General features: G+C 45.1%; 1 protein-coding gene across 13 annotated transcripts in view; it reads right to left on the bottom strand.

Annotated features, from left to right (window-relative positions):
- Positions 1 to 20,000, bottom strand: part of LOC125284383 (ryanodine receptor 3-like) — a 200,840-nt gene that overhangs the window by 76,946 nt on the left and 103,894 nt on the right. For all 13 annotated transcript variants that reach the window (XM_048228300.1, XM_048228301.1, XM_048228305.1 and 10 more), the window contains 14 exons: positions 14,447 to 14,649; positions 13,373 to 13,547; positions 12,361 to 12,569; positions 11,896 to 12,095; positions 11,416 to 11,482; positions 11,140 to 11,300; positions 10,508 to 10,673; positions 8,845 to 8,931; positions 7,940 to 8,166; positions 7,193 to 7,685; positions 6,132 to 6,488; positions 5,324 to 5,524; positions 2,890 to 2,992; positions 1,521 to 1,655 (listed from right to left, as the gene is read on the bottom strand). In XM_048228300.1, the coding sequence (XP_048084257.1) occupies positions 1,521 to 1,655; positions 2,890 to 2,992; positions 5,324 to 5,524; positions 6,132 to 6,488; positions 7,193 to 7,685; positions 7,940 to 8,166; positions 8,845 to 8,931; positions 10,508 to 10,673; positions 11,140 to 11,300; positions 11,416 to 11,482; positions 11,896 to 12,095; positions 12,361 to 12,569; positions 13,373 to 13,547; positions 14,447 to 14,649 (2,784 nt within the window). The remainder of the gene's footprint in view (positions 1 to 1,520; positions 1,656 to 2,889; positions 2,993 to 5,323; positions 5,525 to 6,131; positions 6,489 to 7,192; positions 7,686 to 7,939; positions 8,167 to 8,844; positions 8,932 to 10,507; positions 10,674 to 11,139; positions 11,301 to 11,415; positions 11,483 to 11,895; positions 12,096 to 12,360; positions 12,570 to 13,372; positions 13,548 to 14,446; positions 14,650 to 20,000) is intronic.

Below are 20,000 nucleotides of genomic sequence, written 5' to 3'. Positions count from 1 at the left end.
GGCTGATGGTTACAGGGTACAGTATGTGGGTAAACACACACACACACAAACAATCTGTTTCTCTTTTGTGTGCTTAGCACGCTGGATGTGCTGAGGGTTGTACAATTTGTGTGGTGAAGACCTCCATGATTCAGGGAGATTTTCTTGACTTTGGAACAACAGATGAATAATAATTGTGCCAAACAATGCTTGGCAGTGCTCTACTTAAAAAAAAATATTGTGGATTACTGTAACAAACAGCCCAAACACTGCACTGCAGTTCCACGTACACACACATTCGTGTTTCACACTGAACAGATTCTGTGCATTGTTCTGCGTGTTCTGCAATTGATATTGCAGCAATGTGTGTGTGGGGAAAAGAGAGAGAGAGAGAGTGTGTGTGTGTGAAAGAGAGAGAGAGAGTGTGTGAGAGAGAGAGAGAGAGTGTGTGTGTGTGTGTGAAAGAGAGAGAGAGTGTGAGAGAGAGAGAGAGAGTGTGTGTGTGTGTGTTTAAGTCTGCAAGTCTGCAACTAAAAGCTCAATGCCTGCACCTCCATTGGTGTCTCATTTTGTTTCCTTTTCTCTCGCAGCTCAGCTAAAGCACATGTGCTCACACATCCTGTACTCAGTGTCTGGAGCACTAACACAAAGTGCTGAATGCTAACCAACCAGCTCCATCACACACACAACAGAATACACACACACACACACACACACATGCACGCACACACACACACACGCACGCAAGCACACACGCACGCACGCACGCATGCACACACACACACAGTGAAATGTCAGATCTCACTGCTCCAGTACCCCTCCCAAAAAGGATCAACCAGCGTCAGTACTGTGCCTGTGAGTGAGGTGAAGCTGAACACATTATGAAACACACATGAGCACTACTGTATGTCTCTGGTGCAATGGCCACCATGTTTCTGCTTTCAACAAAGATGTATTTAGCCTATTGCAAATAGCCGACACACAATTGCATAGCTATTACCGGTAGTTGTGCAGGATAGAAGAATCCTCTGAAGACATACAGTATGCACCTGGATGAAAATGTTTGGCTGGGTTGTGCACTGTGAGGAGGTAGATAAATAAGTTGATGTAAGCTCTCCCCGTACTGTAGCCTTGCCTCCTGGCTGAGAGATATAAACTAATGAGCAACTCCCAGATAGTAAACACCGGCACCTGGAGGGAATCTCTCCTTCCTTAACCTGGAGGAGGTGGACGCTAGCAGAAGAGTTTCCAAAAAGAGTTTCCAACAAAACACAAACAAACAAAGCAAACGAAAAAAATAAATATGTGTGTGTGTGTGTGTGTGTGTGTGTGTGTGTGTGTGTGTGTGTGTGTGTGTGTGTGTGTGTGTGTGTGTGTGTGTGTGTGTGTGTGTGTGTGTGTGTGTGTGTGTGTGTGTGTGTGTGTGTGTGTGTGTGTGTGTGTGTGTGTGTGTGTGTGTGTGTGTGTGTGTGTGTGTGTGTGTGTGTGTGTGTGTGTGTGTGTGTATGTGTGTGAGTATAGTTCAGGTGAGTGGTTCTTACTGGGTGCAGCGAGCTCCTTCTCTTTAGGCTCCTGCTCAGTCTTCTGTGGGTGTCCTTTGATCTTGTACACTAGAGCCATCAGTCGGCCCCGGATGGTCAGGTCCGGCTCTTCTTCCTCCTCTTCCATGGGGATACCTGTGCACACACACACACACACACACACACACACACACACACATACAGTACACACACACACATACACCGTGTGCTTGACAACTCAACTCAATTCTACTTGGTTTCACCAGGGTGAGTTTCCTTTGATTTATTGGACTGAATTTGATTTGATTCATTAAATTCTATTTAATTTTGCTCTGTTCTATTCATTTAGCAAAAGCAAATACCAATCACAAAGAACGGCAGACTTAATTTCACATAGTACTGAATTATACACTATGGTTAAGTGTTCAGCTCTGAACAGAATAGCATTTCCTGTCTTCTCCTTGTTATTTTTGACTCTAACTGCACTGTGTGTAGGTATGTGGTTGGGTTGTGGAGTGGCTGCTTGGGAGGCACTTCTCACTACCCCACCGCCCCCCACAGAGCCAGCCCTGCTCAATTATTTAACCAAACATCTCCATGCCAGCGCCATCCAAAGAGCCACTGAACTGTGTCTTATCTGCAGCAAGTGAGCAGGTGTGTGTGTGTGTGTGTGTGTGTGTATGAATGCAACTATGTGTGTGGTGCATATGGGTGCGTGCCTGTTTGTGTGAGAGTATGTGTGTATGTGTGAGAGAAAGTGTGTGCCTGTGTGTGTGAGTGTGTGTGTGTGTGTGTGTGTGTGTGTGTGTGTGTGTGTGTGTGTGTGTGTGTGTGTGTGTGTGTGTGTGCGTGCACATGTGTTTCAGAGAGAGAGCAAGAGAGAGAGAGAGAGAGAGAGAGAGAGAGAGAGAGAGAGAGAGATGCTGGCAAAGAGACCTTGCCGAAGGTGAGAGACACAGTGAGAGTTTTTTTGTCATCACTTCTCTCACTCTCTCTCTCCTCAGTTCTACCCTGAGCCTTTTGCTTCACACAATTCCAGTATATGTCACAGCATGCTAAGAAGACAAAGCCATGTCAGAATGTGCCAAGATATTCACAATTTACAAATCTTGCTAATGTTTATTATATGCCATAACAGTATAATCTGTCAACATGGTCAACTATGGTCTAAAGAATGTTCTTTCAACATTCAAACTTCCAAACAGTATTTGCTGACATGATTGTTAAATATTTATTATTCAAAGCCCTTAAGGATTTACCAATTGAATCTTAACTTGCCGGAATCTGAGGTGAAATTCATTGGAGAGGTGATAATTATTCATCTTACAACATCAGTGTTGAAGTTATTTTAAGCAGTGGGATCAGTGAGTAGTTCTGTGAGTTCCCTTACCGCAGTGGAGACGCAGTTCATTGTGGAACTTATAGAGCTCCTCCTGGATCTCCTCTGGACAAGGGCAGTCCTCCCCCATACTGAAGTTCAGCAGCATGTTGATCTGAAAACAGAATATATAATGTCAGATATGCTATTCTGAAACTTTGTGTATGTACATAGAAAAATAGATATAAATAGGTAGGTAGTGAGATCTGTCTAATTAAGTCATTTAATATGCTTCTTAATTCTTCTGTGATATAATACATTATCCTCAGATGATGGAGGCAGCATACAAAGTCTTCCACAAAGACATACCAGTGCACTGAACTTGAAACAGGAATAACCCGTCCTCACATGAACTATCCTGACACCTCCTTAAATCATTTTGACGACGTCTTCTCCAAACGAATACAATAATCCAAAAGCACTGGATTTCATGGGCATGACCCTGGAGGGTCTGATTTTAGCCAACCTAACTCTCTAGCCCCATACAGCCTCCATTAACCAAGGAGTGGGGTTTATTAAAGTGCTGAGGTAGATATATGGCCACGAAGGACAGAGAGATGGGGAGAGGACAGAGGTGAAGGCAGCAGTGTTTTTTGTGAGGTTTTGGCTGGGGATGATAGGGAAGTGGCCTGGTGGGCTGGGTGGAGTTTCAGGGCCACCCAGTCAAAGACACTGTAGACAGCTGAAGGAGAGCCAGAGTCACCATAGCAACGTGACACAGGAGTGACTCAGGGAACAGCACTTTTAAAAGTTTAAAAGAAAATATACAGTTGCAAATGTCATCAGGAAATGCACAGTTTTAGATTTTTAAAAGTCATCGAAAAATATATGTTGCTTTAAAAGTCACCAAGTAATGTTATAAAAGTCACAGTGAGAGAACAGAAGCAAGACCTAAATACCCCAGAACATGTACTGTAGGCAGATGGGAGCCTTTGTAAAGGCCTCTGAATGTAAGGTTGCCTTCACACTTGGTCTGTTTAACTGGACCAAACCCAAGTGCGATTACAGTACTTCTCCCTAGCCCTCCCTAGCCCTGACTGAGCTGGTCATTACATTTTTGTTTGCGTTTATGTCATAAACACTGGCGTCTATTTACCGATATAGCTTTGCAACGTCACAAAAACGGCAGTTTATTTTCTGGTTTTGAAGCAGATAGCATTCAAACTGCACTGGAGCTCTAGTGAACAGTACCCAAGACGACTGTTTTGTGGCGGACTTCACATTAGGAAAGGGAAAATGAGAAAAAGAAAAGATATTCACATCTAGTTGTCTTCAACAATGTGCAATAAGCAATATATATATGATATGACAAATTGATTAAACCTAGCACTACACCATCCTTAGGAAGAAAGAGGCCAAAGAAACTGGCATGGTAGTAGGGTATTTGAAGAGAGAAAGAGCAGTACTGTACTGTATATGACAGCAGTACATGATTTGGACTTGTTTGCTCATATGTGTGTATAGTAAAGAAGTATATCATCAAACATCACTCTGATACCCAGGCAGAAAAATGATAATGATCATGATAATGACCATGACAATGACAGCCCCCACAAGGTCTCATTCCAACAAATCTGGCCCACTGCCTAATATGACTTTTACACTCCTTCTCTATCATAAAATCAGTGAGGGTAGCATATAAAAACCCAGAGCAAATCCCATCAAAACTGGCAACAGGAACTCCACAATCAAGCCTTTTCTCCCTCTGGAGAAGACATATCGTGTTTGGACAAGACAGTTTTGGAAGCTGCCAGCAGTAGCTCTGGATTGTAGCAGTTGTTTGGGAATTGAAGGGCTCTGCTACAAGCTCTGCGTCTCCTGGCTGCAGGCTGAGAAGTCTGTGAGGAGGATGTTGAACCCCTAACTGCTCCCACTAGGCAGCCTGCAGCACTAAACGGCACGGCAGCCTCTGCTGCTGGTACAGTAGGTGAGAAGGGTGTGTACTCTTTGTGGTGGAGAGGAGAGCTGTGCAAACACAGTCCATTTACCATTATAGGGGAAAACATACAAAATCTGCAAGACTCACAGAGTTTGTGAGTACAATTATGCAATTACACACATGTAAACTGACCTGTTGTTGATTTTTAAAAATCAAATCTACTATCCCTCTCTATAAAATAATCTATAAAATGTTCTGTCCAGTAATGTCCTTGCTGCTTGATAGGAAAACAATGAACAGTGAAATGAAATTATGGTGCAAACAAAGCCATACTACAGCAAAAATACAGCCATCTGTCCCTGAGCTGGGGTCAAATCAGACAACTAGTCAGTTTTTCATGAAATTACAATTATAGTTTTAATTTCTACAACTATGTGATTTTCACACAGTTCCACACATTGAGTTGAATTCTAGACCGATGAGGGAAAAAGTGCAGTATTGGATCATAAAAAGTTAAGTTTACAAATCTGGCCCATCCCTAGTTGTATCAGATGACGTGCTGGTCACCTGCTCCTGGGGTGGTGAGCGGAACTCCTTGGTCTTCTTGGCGGTCACAGCGGCGGACATGTTGAGCGCCAGCATGAGCTCATTGTAGCGGAACTTCTGGTTGAACTGCAGCTTGGACACAAAGATGTCGGAGAACGACACGATGGCCTCGATACGGTGCTTCAGCTCGCAGTCACAGAAGTAGTGAAGAAGCTCACACATCTGATAAACAGAGAGAAAAATGGCAACAGTGCATAGACAAACACACACACAGAGACACACTCACACACACACACACACACACACACACACACACACACACACACACACACACACACACACACACACACACACACACACACACACACACACACAACAACATGCTATTGAGCATGTGCTGAGCTACTTTGCATCTAAAAGCTATATAACACAATAGTACTGAAATGTGAATAGAGTGAATTCTCCTCAGTGGTATTAGCTTCCAACATCTGCTTGTGGTACTCATAGACCAATAAGGGCCAGAGAAAATAATAAATGAATACTGGAGCTTGAAAAGTACAATTCAGAGTGAAATATCCGACTAATAGGACTCAAATGCAATTTGACATTATTAGTGCAATGATCATAGTGTGATTATCAACTGTCTGAAAGACTATCATGACATTACTGTAAGTACACAGTTTCATCAGGAGCAATCTACAAGCCACCACTCCATCACATGGGGTCCTTCACTGTGGCACTGCAGAATGTAAAACTGTAATCAGTATGCCAGTGGTGTCTGCCATTCATAATGGTCACTTGAGTTCATAATTAAATGCGGCATCCCCACCTGTCGTTTGACTGACTCAGGCAGCCTCTTCTCCAGCAGTCCCTTCCTGGGCTGCTTGGCATCTTTGGCCTCCGCCTCCCCGGCCTCCACCGCTTTTTCCTCCACACTGCTCATCCCCTCCTTCCCGACTCTGTCTCCTCCTCCTCCTCCACCTCCACCTCCACCACCTCCACCTCCACCTCCAGCCTCCTCCCTCTGCTCTCCGAACACGTTGGGCTCAATGAGCAGCAGGATCTTGTGGACGTCCTGGCTGGCCAAGACGCCCATGGTGAGCAGCGTGCCGATGAGCTTGAGGATCGGCACAAACTGGTACTCCACGCTACCGCCCACCGGGTCCCGGATGTGATCACCGCCACCCTGTGTGAGGGAAGCGTAAGCTTAAGTTTACGGATTCATCAAATGATCTATCTATAGGAATTGTGATGATACTGTAGTAATGAAGTAACCAAACCTGCAATAACCCAGTAAACAGTTTTGTAATGAACTGTAATGTGGGGGCTGTCATGTTTTTGGTCACACACTAGATGGAAAATATATGAGAGTAAGCAGCATAATTAAGGGAAGAGAGTGGAGACCTCGGAACAGCTGCACTCTGTTTCCTTATTCTGTAAATACAAAAGTAAGTAGGAGTGTATTGATTGGATATCTGAATAAGACCATAGAGATAAGACCATAGAGATGAGTTGGGTATTTTCACTTGAGCCAACAGACAGGGACTTTCATGCTTGTCATGTTTGGGTTTCAATCATGGTCATGGTTGGCCATTCAAGCCACTGCAGTGCATGGAGGAGGAGCTGAAGGAGGGCTCTAGGGATCCTGAGTGCAGCATGCGGCATATGTATCCTGCATCAAAATAACATTACATATAATATAATAGGCTTGGATGTTGATTGGCCACAGTGGGAATCCCCCTACCTACTGTACATCACAAGGACTTGAACACCTCTCCTGTGTATATCTGAACATTTTCTGATCAGCACACTTGGACCTTATTGTCAGTTTTCGATGTGTGCCCCTCTAATACAGAAGCGTAATTTCTGACAGACATGTGGGGTGGATACCTGCACAGCCTCTGTAAGCATGGAGATGGCCTTCTCTTTGAGCACGTCCAGGGGGATCTGGGGGCTGTAGAGGTGCTGCTCGCGCTTGGTGCTGGAGATGAAGCAGGGCGGGGCGAAGTGCAGCCGCGGCTTGAGTGACGTGCTCAGGCCCACACCCGGAGGCTGGTGCTTCTTGGAGGCATCGGAGAAGAGGCGGATGCTGCGCGTCTCCGCGGTGACGGGGATGATGAACTCGTTGTTCATCATCAGGCGCGCCTCCTTGGCTGTCTCCAGGTGGATGCTGATCAGCACGTCGTAGAAGCCCTCGCGCAGCTGACCGGACAGGTACTGGTTGTCGATGGTGTAGAGCAGCTGGGCCTGGTCCAGGTGGCTGCACAGGGCGTGAGCCACGCGTGTGTTGCCCAGGGCACAGAGGGCACAGTACAGCCTCAGCGTGTGGTAGTGGAACTTACGCAGGTCTTCCTGCTCGGACAACTCCATGATGTCCACACACCTGCAGGACAGACAGACCATGGACACAGGGAGAAGATTTACATGGACCCAGCTGGCCAGCTGATGCATTCATAATGTTCAAAGAGGGAAGATGTAGAATGGAGAATGTTGTGGACAGAAGAGGCTTGGCAATTACAATATCAAAGTGATGTGAAGTGTGTGTGTGTGTGTGCGTGTGTGTATGTGTGTGTGTGTGTGTGTGTGTGTGTGTGTGTGTGTGTGTGTGTGTGTGTGTGTGTGTGTGCGCATTCCCACCTGTTTTCCTCAGGGATATGCACGGCCAACATCTGCAGTGGCTCCACACACTGGACAGCCCAGCCGTGCCTCTCACTGACCCGCGCAGTCTCCACCTTCAGGAAGCAGTTGGGCATGCGGCTCCACAGCACCGCATTGATGGTCTGCACGTCCAGCCGTGGGGGACACTGGGGCACAGGGTTACGGTGCTCACTCTTAAACACCGCTGATGACAGGGGCATGGTGTTCTGAAGAGGGGAGAGAGAGAGAGAGAGAGAGAGAGAGAGAGAGAGAGAGAGAGAGAGAGAGGGAGGTGTAAAAGTGAAAGAGACAAGGTTTTTTTCTATTATATGTGTAGATTAATTGTATGATCAGAAATGCTGTAACAATACAAAAATATCTGTTGACAAAAATATTTAACATTACTTTAGTAGATTACTGTCTATCTTTTCCACACAGTTATAAGTCTATCTTTTCCACACTAATAAAACACCAACAAGTTCAAGGACCAACAAGAGAGAGAGAAAGAGAGTGAGAGATAGATAGAGAGAGAGAGAGAGAGAGAGAGAGAGAGATAGAGAGAGAGAGAGAGAAAGAGAGAGGGGTAGAAGGAGAGAGACAGAAGGAGGAAAGGGGGCATGCAAAGGCAGATTGATGGAGCAGTGGAGAAGATAAAGAAAGTGACACAGTGACTGAACACAGAGGAGCATGGAAGGCAGAGACCCTCAGATAGAACTAGACAGAGAGGGGAAGCAGAAGACTCATGAGGAGGGAGACTCAGACTCCTAGACCAGCAAAGTCATGACAATCAATTCATTAGACAGATGCTTCACCTGCAACACCAAGGAAAGGTCGGCTTTTGTGTGGAGACATTTTTAAAAGAAAAGACAAGAGCAGAAAGGAAAAGAAAAGAAAAAAGGACCAACCTTGATCTTGGCCAGTTCAAACTGGAATAGGTTCGGACTGGTGGGGAGCACAAACACAGCAGGGAAGAGCTTTGTATTTGGCTCCACCTGTGCAAGAGATGGCACACACACACACACATACACACACACACACACACACACACACACACACACACACACACACGCACACACACACACACACACACACACACACACACACACACACACACACACACACACACACACACACAACAGAGAGGTATAAGAAATTGCGATTGAGAAGAAAGAGAAACAAAAGACATTGTGAGCATGCTGAGACACACTCTGTTCCACTTCAGATGTCCTGGGGCCATTTTGACAGTGGGCCTGTAAATTCCTAAGCATCTCATAAGAGAACCAATCCACGGACTCAATCCATACAAACACATTCATTCTTCCCTTTAATGTGTTTGCATGCGATGCAAAAAGAATGCATAGCGCCTATTTTCTTTCATTTCAGAATTTGGCCTTGGGCAAAAAGTCAACAGCAGTCCAAATCAACTGTGCATTATGTCAACTGCATCCTTTGTTTTGCAGTGGCGGCCCCTTGACTTTGTACGAAAGCCTTTTACTAATTACTCGTTATTTTCCTAATGTTTAGTTTTATTGTCCTACTGTTTAGTTCTCCTATTGTTGCTAAAAATGTGACCCAAATAATGACTAAAAACAAAAATAAACCAAATATCTTCAAACTAGGACTTTCAGAAAACAAACCATGTATGCTTGCACATTTTTTAACTGAAACACAGGGAGCTCTTGTCGGGAGCTGTTGCAGAATTCTTTTTATTTTGATGTGCACTTGATTGACTTCAGTCAAGAAAAACACCAGAAGTTCTGGAAATCTCAATCTCTGCCTCTGACTCATGGAGGTCCTGCTGTTAGGAGATGTGTGCAGGTGTGTGCAATTGCCCCTAGACACACACAAAATCTGACTCAGATTCTCTGTGTGTGTGTGTGTGTGTGTGTGTGTGTGTGTGTGTGTGTGTGTGTGTGTGTGTGTGTGTGTGTGTGACCAGGGAAGCGTAGCCGTGAGCTGGCTGGAAAGCCGTGGAGATGACTCATCGGCTGTGTCGCTTTGCGTGTACCTCGCTAGGATGAGTTTAAGAAGATCATGGCCTTTAAAGAGCGCAGTTTTGTTCACCTCGTCTGAGAACAGACCCGGCTGTCAGACTCCCAGCTCAGGCTTGGCAGTGCTCTTACAGAGCTTCTGCTAATACTTGCTACTTGGGTACTGTGTGCAACACCGTAAAACAGCTCAAGGGGAATGTACACTCTATACTGATGGCTTCATATTCACCAGAGGAAGATTTAGTTTCAAAGATTAAAGATTGCAGCAAAATATACTCAAATCAAATCAAAGATAAAAACGCACATACATAGGTGAATAACATTGAAAAGACCTTTTAGGCTGCAAGCACTGCAACAATTCAGAAAATAGTTAATTACCTCTTTAAAATGTAACTAACTGCTTCATGGCAGATTCCAAAATGACCTAAATGTTTAAATGTGTTGTTTGCTTTTGGTACACTGTCTGCAGAGTTATCACTGTGCCAGGTGGTGATTGGAATCATTCCATGTCTAAGCTTGGTAAAAAAACTGATTTCCATCCATAGAAAATGAGAAATGTTACATCAAAGGACATTACCTGGTACGAAGTGGTCAGCTCTTTGCCATTGACTGTGAAGGCCACAAGGCCAGTAGAGAGGTCAATGAAGCAACCCAGCTCCAGATCCACATTACTGCGGCTGGATGAGTGGCTGGAGCTAGTGATGTCCCCACACCACACCATGTAGCAGTTACTCCTCTTCACACTGGGGGCGCAGGAAAACACAGCAACTCATGGGACGAGATCGTACAGCCTTGTCATCTGAGGTCAACTAGTCCGTCATTTCACAACACAGGAGACTGGAGTCTGCACTAAACAATTCATATGAAAATCCTGCAGTCTCGTGGATAATTGGTTAAAGGTATTACTATAGTTCAAAAGGTGACATGTTTGTTAGTATAATTACATTTTTACACTATAGGTTATATATAACTATCTGTTCTCTTGCTTGGAGCCAAGTATGAATAAATAAAGAGAGACAAAAAACATCTTGTCCTGCACCTTGAATGTGCACATCAGCCTCTTCCTGCTTTATAGAACCATCTCACATTTATTGAGGTATCTTTGGTAAAAACGTATATTTAGCGCAAGTCTAGCACCATCACACTACAATTGTAATTGAGCTATTCATGGAAGACTGCAGCGAACGGAGTAAAGAAGGGGGAGTGTACCTCTCATGGACCCGCCCACGCTCATCTCCCAGGGTTACAGTGACGCTCCGATTCTTACTGAGGTTGAAGTTGTTGCTATGGTAATGGTAGTCAGGGGTGACCCAGCCCACCCACACACAGGACGGGTCCTGTCCAGCAAACACCCTCACAGAGTGGTAGTACTGAAACACACAAAACCAGTGTAAGACACACACATCACTTCAAGTGTGCTTGGTGTTTGGTATGTGTTAGTAAGGGTTTGGTAAGAATGGGTCACAAACTAAAATCGTGACTGACCATGGTTATGCTGCTGTAGTCAGTTCTCCTTCCGTCCTCTATGTGTTTCATGGATTTCACTGTGTGTCTGAACAGAAGAATTGATTCAGTAAGCTTTTAACAGTCAACTTGCACAAGCCTTTTTAGATGACATATTGGCAGCTTTCTGACTAAGGAAAAACAGTTGAGGACAGTGAAGAAGTTATATTTTGACAGAGTGAATTGTTATTCCAGAACGGTTCAAAAGAGACATTTTGGCTCACCAACAAATTCTAGTGAGTAAATCCTTATGTATAATGGCCTTACTCTTTACACAGATTGATTGTTGGCCTTTCTGATTGACTAAACATTACCGGTAGACAATAGTGATATTTTGTCTTCAGTCAATTTAAGTGAGTGTCTGTTCCTCCATAATGGAAGTAGGGCAGACACTGATTGATTTTTTCATTGATCGTTTGAGCTGATTGATTGAATGAACACTACTGATCGACGTGTGGACACCTGTGTTTAAGCTTCAGCGACTCGTCCTCATGCACTCCGTTGATGTCCATGGAGGTAGTGATCTTGAAGGTGGAGTGGAACTCGACGGGCATGCTCAGTCGGCAGAACACCATGTCAGCATTGCTGTTCTGCGTCCCAAAGGTCTTGTGGGTCACCTTCAGACACGGCGGGCTGTCAATAGTGCCGTCGATCCTGGTCACCTGAGGAGATTGGGCCACATTGTTTACAACATATCTTTGAGTCCATAGACAACAGAACATAGGCTAGGCACAGTTGCAGTCATCTGACATGCCATCTAATGATTACAGCACAAACATCAGGAGTTGTTTGACAATACAGTGACCTCCATGTCCCTTTAAAAGCTCAAGAGTAAAAGCCTGCAGCTGTAAATGGATACCCAGCTTAAGTCACCCTGCCCTTACAAAGCAAATCCCATAGACGAGGCAACTCTCCGCTGGGTATTACCGCAATGTGATTGTGGTCCTTTGGCACGTTGACAAAGGTGGGCAGGCGCTTGCTAAACCACATGGTGACCTCACGGTTCATGTTGACAGCAAATGGCTCAAAGCCCTCCTGTAGCCCACACATGGTGTAGTACTTAAAGGTGCTGGCGTCTTTGCCCAGGTTCATCCGGCCCACCTGAGACAGACCCAGACTGCACACCGGGATGAAACCTGCAAAGAGAGCAACACAAACAAGTACACTTCTTCAGACCTGCATAGAGAACTACAGGAACCAAGCACACTTCTTCAGACCTGCATAGAGAACTACAGGAACCAAGCACACTTCTTCAGACCTGCATAGAGAACTACAGGAACCAAGCACACCTCTTCAGACCTGCATAGAGAACTACAGGAACCAAGCACACTTCTTCAGACCTGCATAGAGAACTACATGAACCAAGTACACTTCTTCAGACCTGCACAGAGAACTACATGAACCAAGTACACTTCTTCAGACCTGCATAGAGAACTACAGGAACTAAACACAAGCATGTATTTGGAACCATGCAATTGGTTTAGGAGTTCTTGGGTCTAAAAACTACATGCAGATAACAAGAGAAAGTCTAATGAAGACATAAAAGAGAGGAAAAGATGGTGGGCACTGGGTTTGTAGAGGAGGGGTTGGATATGAGAGTTATCTGGTACAAGAAGCCTACATGGAAACAGAATGGCAGAGAAATGATGAAGAAATGATGGAGGCAAGGATGGATGGGTGTGTTGGGGTGTAGAGGGGAGATCAAACTGCACACAGTAAACTGGCTTCAGGTCAGAGATGACTGATGACACAGGAAGTCATCATGCAGTACTGTAAGGATCTATATTTAAACATGCGCACAGTATTTGGCACTTAGAGGTTTTCAGAGAGAAATAAGACCTGATTATCAGTGGAGTGAGATTACAGCATGGCAGCGAGAGAAAAAGATTAACACTGACTCTTAAACCTTCCCTAAATATCTTCCTCCCCCCTCCCTCACCATCCTCTGTCTCAAAGTCGGCAAAGCAGAGCTCGGAGCCTTTGTTGGTGATGAGGATCTCTCCGTTGAGGGTGAAGATCATGGACTTGTCCTCCATGTTGATCATACAGCCCACCACATCACCTGCGTGCCAACACCGGCCAAAGAGACGACTGCCCATATGCAGCCGGTGACCCTGAAACAACAACAACAACAGAGTTATGTACTGAAGAGAGTAATGAAGTGATTAGGACAAACAGACTTGCTTGTAGAACGTTTGTGTGTGTGTGTGTGTGTGTGTGTGTGTGTGTGTGTGTGTGTGTGTGTGTGTGTGTGTGTGTGTGTGTGTGTAGACAATGAGAGGTGCTGTTTACGGTACAGGATTGTAACAGATTGTGGCAATATCGGCATCTTGTTTGCTTTTACTGCATCTTGTTAATATCTGCATCTTGTTTGCTTTAACTGCATCTTGGGTTTTAACTTTGACCTTGGAAGCAGTCAACACTTTACCAATAATACTCAAAGGGCTCAAAGAGTATCTCCTTTATAATAGACACCTCCTTTATACTGTATATAGTCTGTGCTCTGCCTTTGGAGCTCAAAGAGTGCTTTAAAAAAGCACATGTGCTCACAGCTCCAGGAAGGAGGGCTTTGAAAGTGTTTTTAGAGGCCAATGACAAACCCACTCTCCAAGAAATCACACCAAAGAAGCAGTCAAGAGGGAGTTCTCAAGGAGTGTGCCAAGGACAGGTCGCCAAGTGCAGGCCACAAAAATCTGGTGCAAGGAAGTCTGATGTGTGTTAAAAAATGACAGATTTATGGCTATTCTACCATATCAATCAAACTATTAAATATGAATTATAATAAATGAGCAAATGTACTTGACGGATCCTTTGCTAATGAATGTAGTTGTACGAGTCACATATAACTCCTCTACCGTGAGACTAATTGTTTTGCAGGGTCTTTTGTTTGCAGGGCATGTGATGATTAATGACTCAAGACAATATACTTTTTAGATCAGGCTGATGTTACTGTTTAATTTACTTGCGGATTATTTGGACACCTCTGTAAATGTTTGTCTGACGTTGGACTGACCTTATAGCCATCGAACACAAAGGCCAGGTCGTCCGTCCCCAGCTCCACGTCTGGCCTGCAGGCAGGCCGGGCCCAGCCCACGCGCATGTCTCCTCCTGTTACCGCCTCAAACTCAAAGTACCACTTTCCCGTCTTCACCGCATACGTGCGCTCCACCCGGAAGAAGCGGATCTTATCGATGCTCAGCCTCTCCACCGCGTGGCCTGCAGCAGACAGAAGGGCGAAGGACATTCTAATAGTGCCATACTCACAACACATTTTTTTTTTTTGGCCCACAACCCCCCCCCCCTCTTCAGAGGACAACTTTATTTTTATTTTAGTAACATATTTTTCAAGTGCAAATACAATTGTCCTACCTCAACCATTTATGTGACCCTGGAATCGTATCATATAGCGTGAATTGAAACATAAAACACATGAAACGCAATAAGGTAACGTAGACAAGTGAGACGGATAGACAGACAGATAGTCAGACAAACAGATAGACAGACATACAGACAGACAGACACGCAGACAGACAGTGGGACAGGACGATGACAGAGCTGACAGGATGGGACTCAGATCTTTGTAATTGAATAGAAAGGTCTGTGAGTGGTCGTGGTAAAGGGCTTTGGTAACATGCTATGTTTGGGTATTGCTAGTGTGTGTCTATATGTAAAGTGGTGAATGTAGGGGGGAAAGGAGGAAATAAGGTTAAATAAAATAAATAAATAAATTAAGTTTAATTAATCAATGATTAATTAATCAAACAATCAACCAATCAATTCAATCAAGCAAATAAACAGATACATGTAGATAAAGACAGAGAAGGGGGCAAGGAAAGGGGGGAGAGCTTGGGGTTATGGTTTTGTTGAATTTAAAAATGATAGAAAGGGAGACCAGGTGTTTTCAAAGGCTGACATTTGCTTCTCTCTATGTGCATGATGTTTTTCTATTGTAATATATTCTGTGATTAAGTTTTTCCAGTGATTGATATGGCATGATTTCTTTGATTTCCAGTTTTTGAGGACTACTTTCTTAGCGACAGTTAGAGAGATGAGCAAGGGTTTTTTGAAGTGTTACGTAATGTGGATTTCAGAAATGTCATTAAGAAGACAGAGTGTTGGAGATGATGGGATTCTGGAGTCCAGGATGTTAGATAGTGCCTCCGTGATTGTGACCCAAAAAGAGTGGACAGGTTGACAGAGCCACATGGCGTGCAGATAGTCGTCTGTGCTACCTAAAGTGCATTGTGAACAAATATCTGTGTTGGTTAAGCCCATTTTAAACATTTTACTTTAAGTGATGTGAGATCTATGAATGACTTTATACTGTATAAGCTGTAAATTTGTGTTAGTGGTCATGGAAAATGTGTTATTGCAGATTTGTTTCCAATAATCAGGGTTGGGAGAGAACGCCAAGTCATTTTCCCACTTAATTATTGGGAGTGTTATTAGGTATTTAGGTTATTTGTTTTTAGGTTTGTGATCAGTGTATATAGCTGGGAGGTAAATTTTTTGAAGTTATTCTTATTTAGTTTTCATATTTTTTTCTTCAAGTTCAGATGGTTGTAATGTGTTGTTGGTGAGGCTTGTTTTCTCTTTAATTTTAAGTTTAAGCTGTTGATATTGAAGGAATTGTTCTCTCCCATATTTCTGTGTCAGTGTATCAAATGACATGAATTGGTGGTTGTCAAACATGTGGTGAAGATGTGAGATTCCTTTTTGTGCCCATGTGGAGAAGTGGAAAGGTTTATTCTGTAATGTGAACACTGGATTGTGCCAGAGTGGGGTGTACCTGCTAAGTGCTAGTAATGATTTTGTGATTTGGTTTGTTTTCCACCAGGCTGTCAGAGTTGAATTGATGGTAATGCGTTGGCAGAAGTTCGGATTTTTTTATTGATTCTGAGTAGAAGGGGAGGTCTGCTATTCTGATATCTGTACATTGGTTTTGTTCTAGTTCATGCCATGGGTAATTGTAATTTTGTATGTTGATCCATTTAACTAGATATTGTAACTGCTTTGCCAGGAAGTAGTGAAGTAGTGAAGTACACATGAGTTTACAACAAATGAGTTGGAGAAGACTTTTCTGGGTTTTCATGTGCTGCATAAGAGAAATAACATTTCATTACATGTCATTGTCATTACATAGGCCAAACAGCTATGTAAGTTACTGAACCATGGGGGAAATGATTACAATTGAGAGCCTGAGATGTAAGATAGTGGTATAACTGTTACACAGCAGGATGTTATTAGAGTGTAAATAGTACATAGCCATGAATAAAAAATGGTTCATATGTTGTTAAGTGTACTTGTGGTAATCATGCAAAAATAATTAAATATTTTAAGTCGACAATTTGCTTTCTATAGCTCTGTTTCATTGAAGTCCAAGCATAGAGAGAGAGCATTTTGTTGAATTCTTATTATCCAGAATTGTCCATGGCCAAAAGCAATTCACTAGTTCGCCCTTCTATATGATTGCTTCAGCTAGACTAGAATGTATGGGAGAAGTGCGTGTTTGGCAAGGTAGCTGTCCGTGGTCCTGGAGTGCCTGGAGCGGACATCGCGATAGAGCGATGACCGCTTGCACCCCAAAAGATCACAGAGAAAGGCCGCTACCAACTACATAAGTGCTTGCTGAGCGAGTCGTAAATCCGCTAGATTGGAGCCGATGTAAGACTGGTAGGCATCCGAGGACCAACGCCCAGTATTTTAATTTGTTGTCCGATAAGCCGCTGAGCGCAGCTTGTTGTGGCAGCTCCTATCCTGAAGGAGGTGCAGAGTAGCGATCCTGCAGGAAACCAGATTTGACTAGAATGGTTTTAAGAGTGTCCGAATCTGTGGCGTAGTGATGGGTAGCCCTTCGCCTGACACGGAAGAGCGGGCTAGTAGACGTAAGCTTGAGCTGACCGATATGAGATGTAGTGAGATAGGTATTGGAAAGGCTGAAGATCTGAGGCGGAGTTAAATGGATATGGAGTATCCTTTTCGGGACTGATCGGTTTTACTCTGTTTGATGGTAAATCGAATGGTATCTTGGTCTAGCTGCTCTAGATCTGCGATGCACGGGTGGACATCGGGAATGAAGAGAGACGAAGGGCATGTAAACTCACTACATCTCAGCAGCCCAAAAAGGCCAGTAGAAACATAACGGAGATGGTGGAATCGGAATGCGGTGACATGAACCCTTTGCGAAGGGTAGCGAGGCAGGTGGCGAGAATGCTTGAGGTAATAGGGAGGCGGGAGTCTTGGGGGACTGGCTGTTGCCTACGGATACCTTTGATTAACAAGCCTATCCTGGTGTCAGAGAAGGAAGGGCATTCGGAGCCGTGGAGGAGTTTGAAGAAGAAATGAATGCCAGCTAGGTAGACTCTAATGGAAGAGACTTTGATCAGTGAAGTGTGGGGCGTAGGTGAAAGTGATATGGTGGGTGAGTGCTTTGGGTGATAAATGATGATATGGTGACTGCATCGGCCAAAACTGGGGAAATGGTAGCTGGGGAGTGCTTTGCATGAAACTGTTTGCAGAGGGACAAGATAAGCCAGGAGTCCCAGCGGTTAGCTCCCCAGTAGAAGAATGGTAGAAAGGTCTACGCCTGCACCTGACAAGATGACTAGACGGGCGATGGCCAGGTAGTCGTTCAGGGGAGCAACCTGGGACAGGGTCAGGGGAAGTAGAAAAAACCACGGGAAGGAAAGAGGGTTAGGGGGAGAATAGTAGAAAACGCTTGTCGCTATCGATGACCGCCGGCTGAGACCAGGTGCTCGGGCTTAAGGAAATAAGAGAGATGGGGAGCTAGTGAGAGGTGACTCTTCGAGATGAGTGAGGTTCTCTTGAGTTGAGGCGTGCTGTACAGACGTGGCTCCCCGGAATGGAAAAGGGAGGGGGGAGAGGGGAGGGAGGGGAGCAGTCGCCGGAACGACTGGAGGTGGGGCAGCCCTGGACCGAGTCCTGGCTAGGGGAGGTGGATGGGGGAGGGAAAGAAGGGGTGAGGGGAGTAGCGACGCTGTCGCTACCGGGGCCGCCTGGAGAAGTGGGGTCGGATCCGGAACTACGGCGGAGATGCGGCGGGAATGGGCCTGAGCCGCTGACGTGGCAGTAGCTGTGGCTAAAGCGGGCGGAATGATACTCTGAAAGCGTGTGGTGCGGAGAGTGCTGTCGGCGTGCCGGTTCCACAGGTGGCTGGTGGTGTGAGCTTCGTCCGGCTGAATGGCCGGCGGAAGGAACCGCGTCGGGATGCCAGAAGGAGCAGCTTGCTTCCTGGTCTGGGGAGGAAAACAAAGTGAGGGAGCGGGAGGGCGAAAAGACCGGGTTATCCGACTGCGTTAAAAGGCGGAGGAGATGGAACTTCCTATCCGACCTACAGAACACGATGCCGCGGGAATGGAGAGTGCTGCGGATGAGAGCCACCGTCCAGTGGGTAGGGTCAACGCTGCTGGGCTTGGGTCCTGGTGCTGCCGCCGGAGTTGAGGCTGCTGAGCTGGAAATGCTGCCCCGCGACGGGGCAGGGGAGAGGAGCACCTTCTGCGACCCTGTGTCCTGGATTCCCTACGCTGGCGGCGAGGGGAACGAATAAGATTATTTTCGCCCAGCGGAGGGCCCTGGGTGTCGGGTGTTGGCGGGACGAAGTTGTCCTCCAGATCGCTGGAAGAGGCGTGGATTTCCAGTTCCGTGAGAGCTGTCTTGTCAATGCAAACAATACGCAGACTGAATGATTTCGCGAACGTCGGAGCGTGTGACGTATGGAAAAGGAGGTCGGCTTAAATAGGCCTACCCTGCGGCGGCAGTGGGTGAGTTAATTGCTGTCAATCATCCCGAAGGCTCCACCCGAACTTTGTTTATAAAACATCATTAAATGTGGTTCACAGCAAACCACTTCTCCATGTAACCTTTCAATCAGCATTAGACTGGGAAACAACAACAATGCATAATCAGTCTGTGAAAAATCAACAGTCATTAAAGTTTGATTAAGAGTCAGAACAACACAGAATTAAATATAGACACACATGCTTGATAAACATCAACAGTCACCCGTCAATGGTGACAAAATGTGACTACTCTGTAAAGGCACTAAAATGAGCACAGTTCTGAATGGGAAACAATGAAAGCTAAAAATCGGCAAATTTTCACTCAGTGAATCGACTTGAAACCGCTTGAGAAATAGCACATACTGTAGGCTACAATCAAAGTGAAAGAACAACTTAAATGGCGTTTACAAACGGAAGTTGGGAGGAGCGTGACTGAATTTGCCACGCCTCCTTCTTCAATCAGTCAGGTTATTTAATCACAGTCTACCTGCCGAAGTTGCGGCATCGGCGTTACTCCGCTCGCAACCCACCAACTCTCCTTACGCCTCCTGTCTTCCATAGTTAAAGAATAAAAGGGTGTATGGCGGAATCCTGCCCGACTCCTGCCTGCGTAGTCGACTCAGACACGATTCCGCGAAGAACTTCAGGACCCTGGCCAGAGACCTCGGCAAACATGCTTTTATGTCTTTATGCAAATTCCGGAATGTGAACTAGTGAAAGGCATGATATTGGTGAATAATACTCTGTTATTCCCTGTCAAAACGCAAT

The sequence above is a fragment of the Alosa alosa genome, chromosome 19 (assembly GCF_017589495.1).
Source record: "Alosa alosa isolate M-15738 ecotype Scorff River chromosome 19, AALO_Geno_1.1, whole genome shotgun sequence".
NCBI classification, from domain to species: domain Eukaryota; kingdom Metazoa; phylum Chordata; class Actinopteri; order Clupeiformes; family Clupeidae; genus Alosa; species Alosa alosa.
The sequence above is the reverse complement of the archived record's forward strand: the minus strand, read 5'-3'. Positions and strand labels throughout refer to the sequence as shown.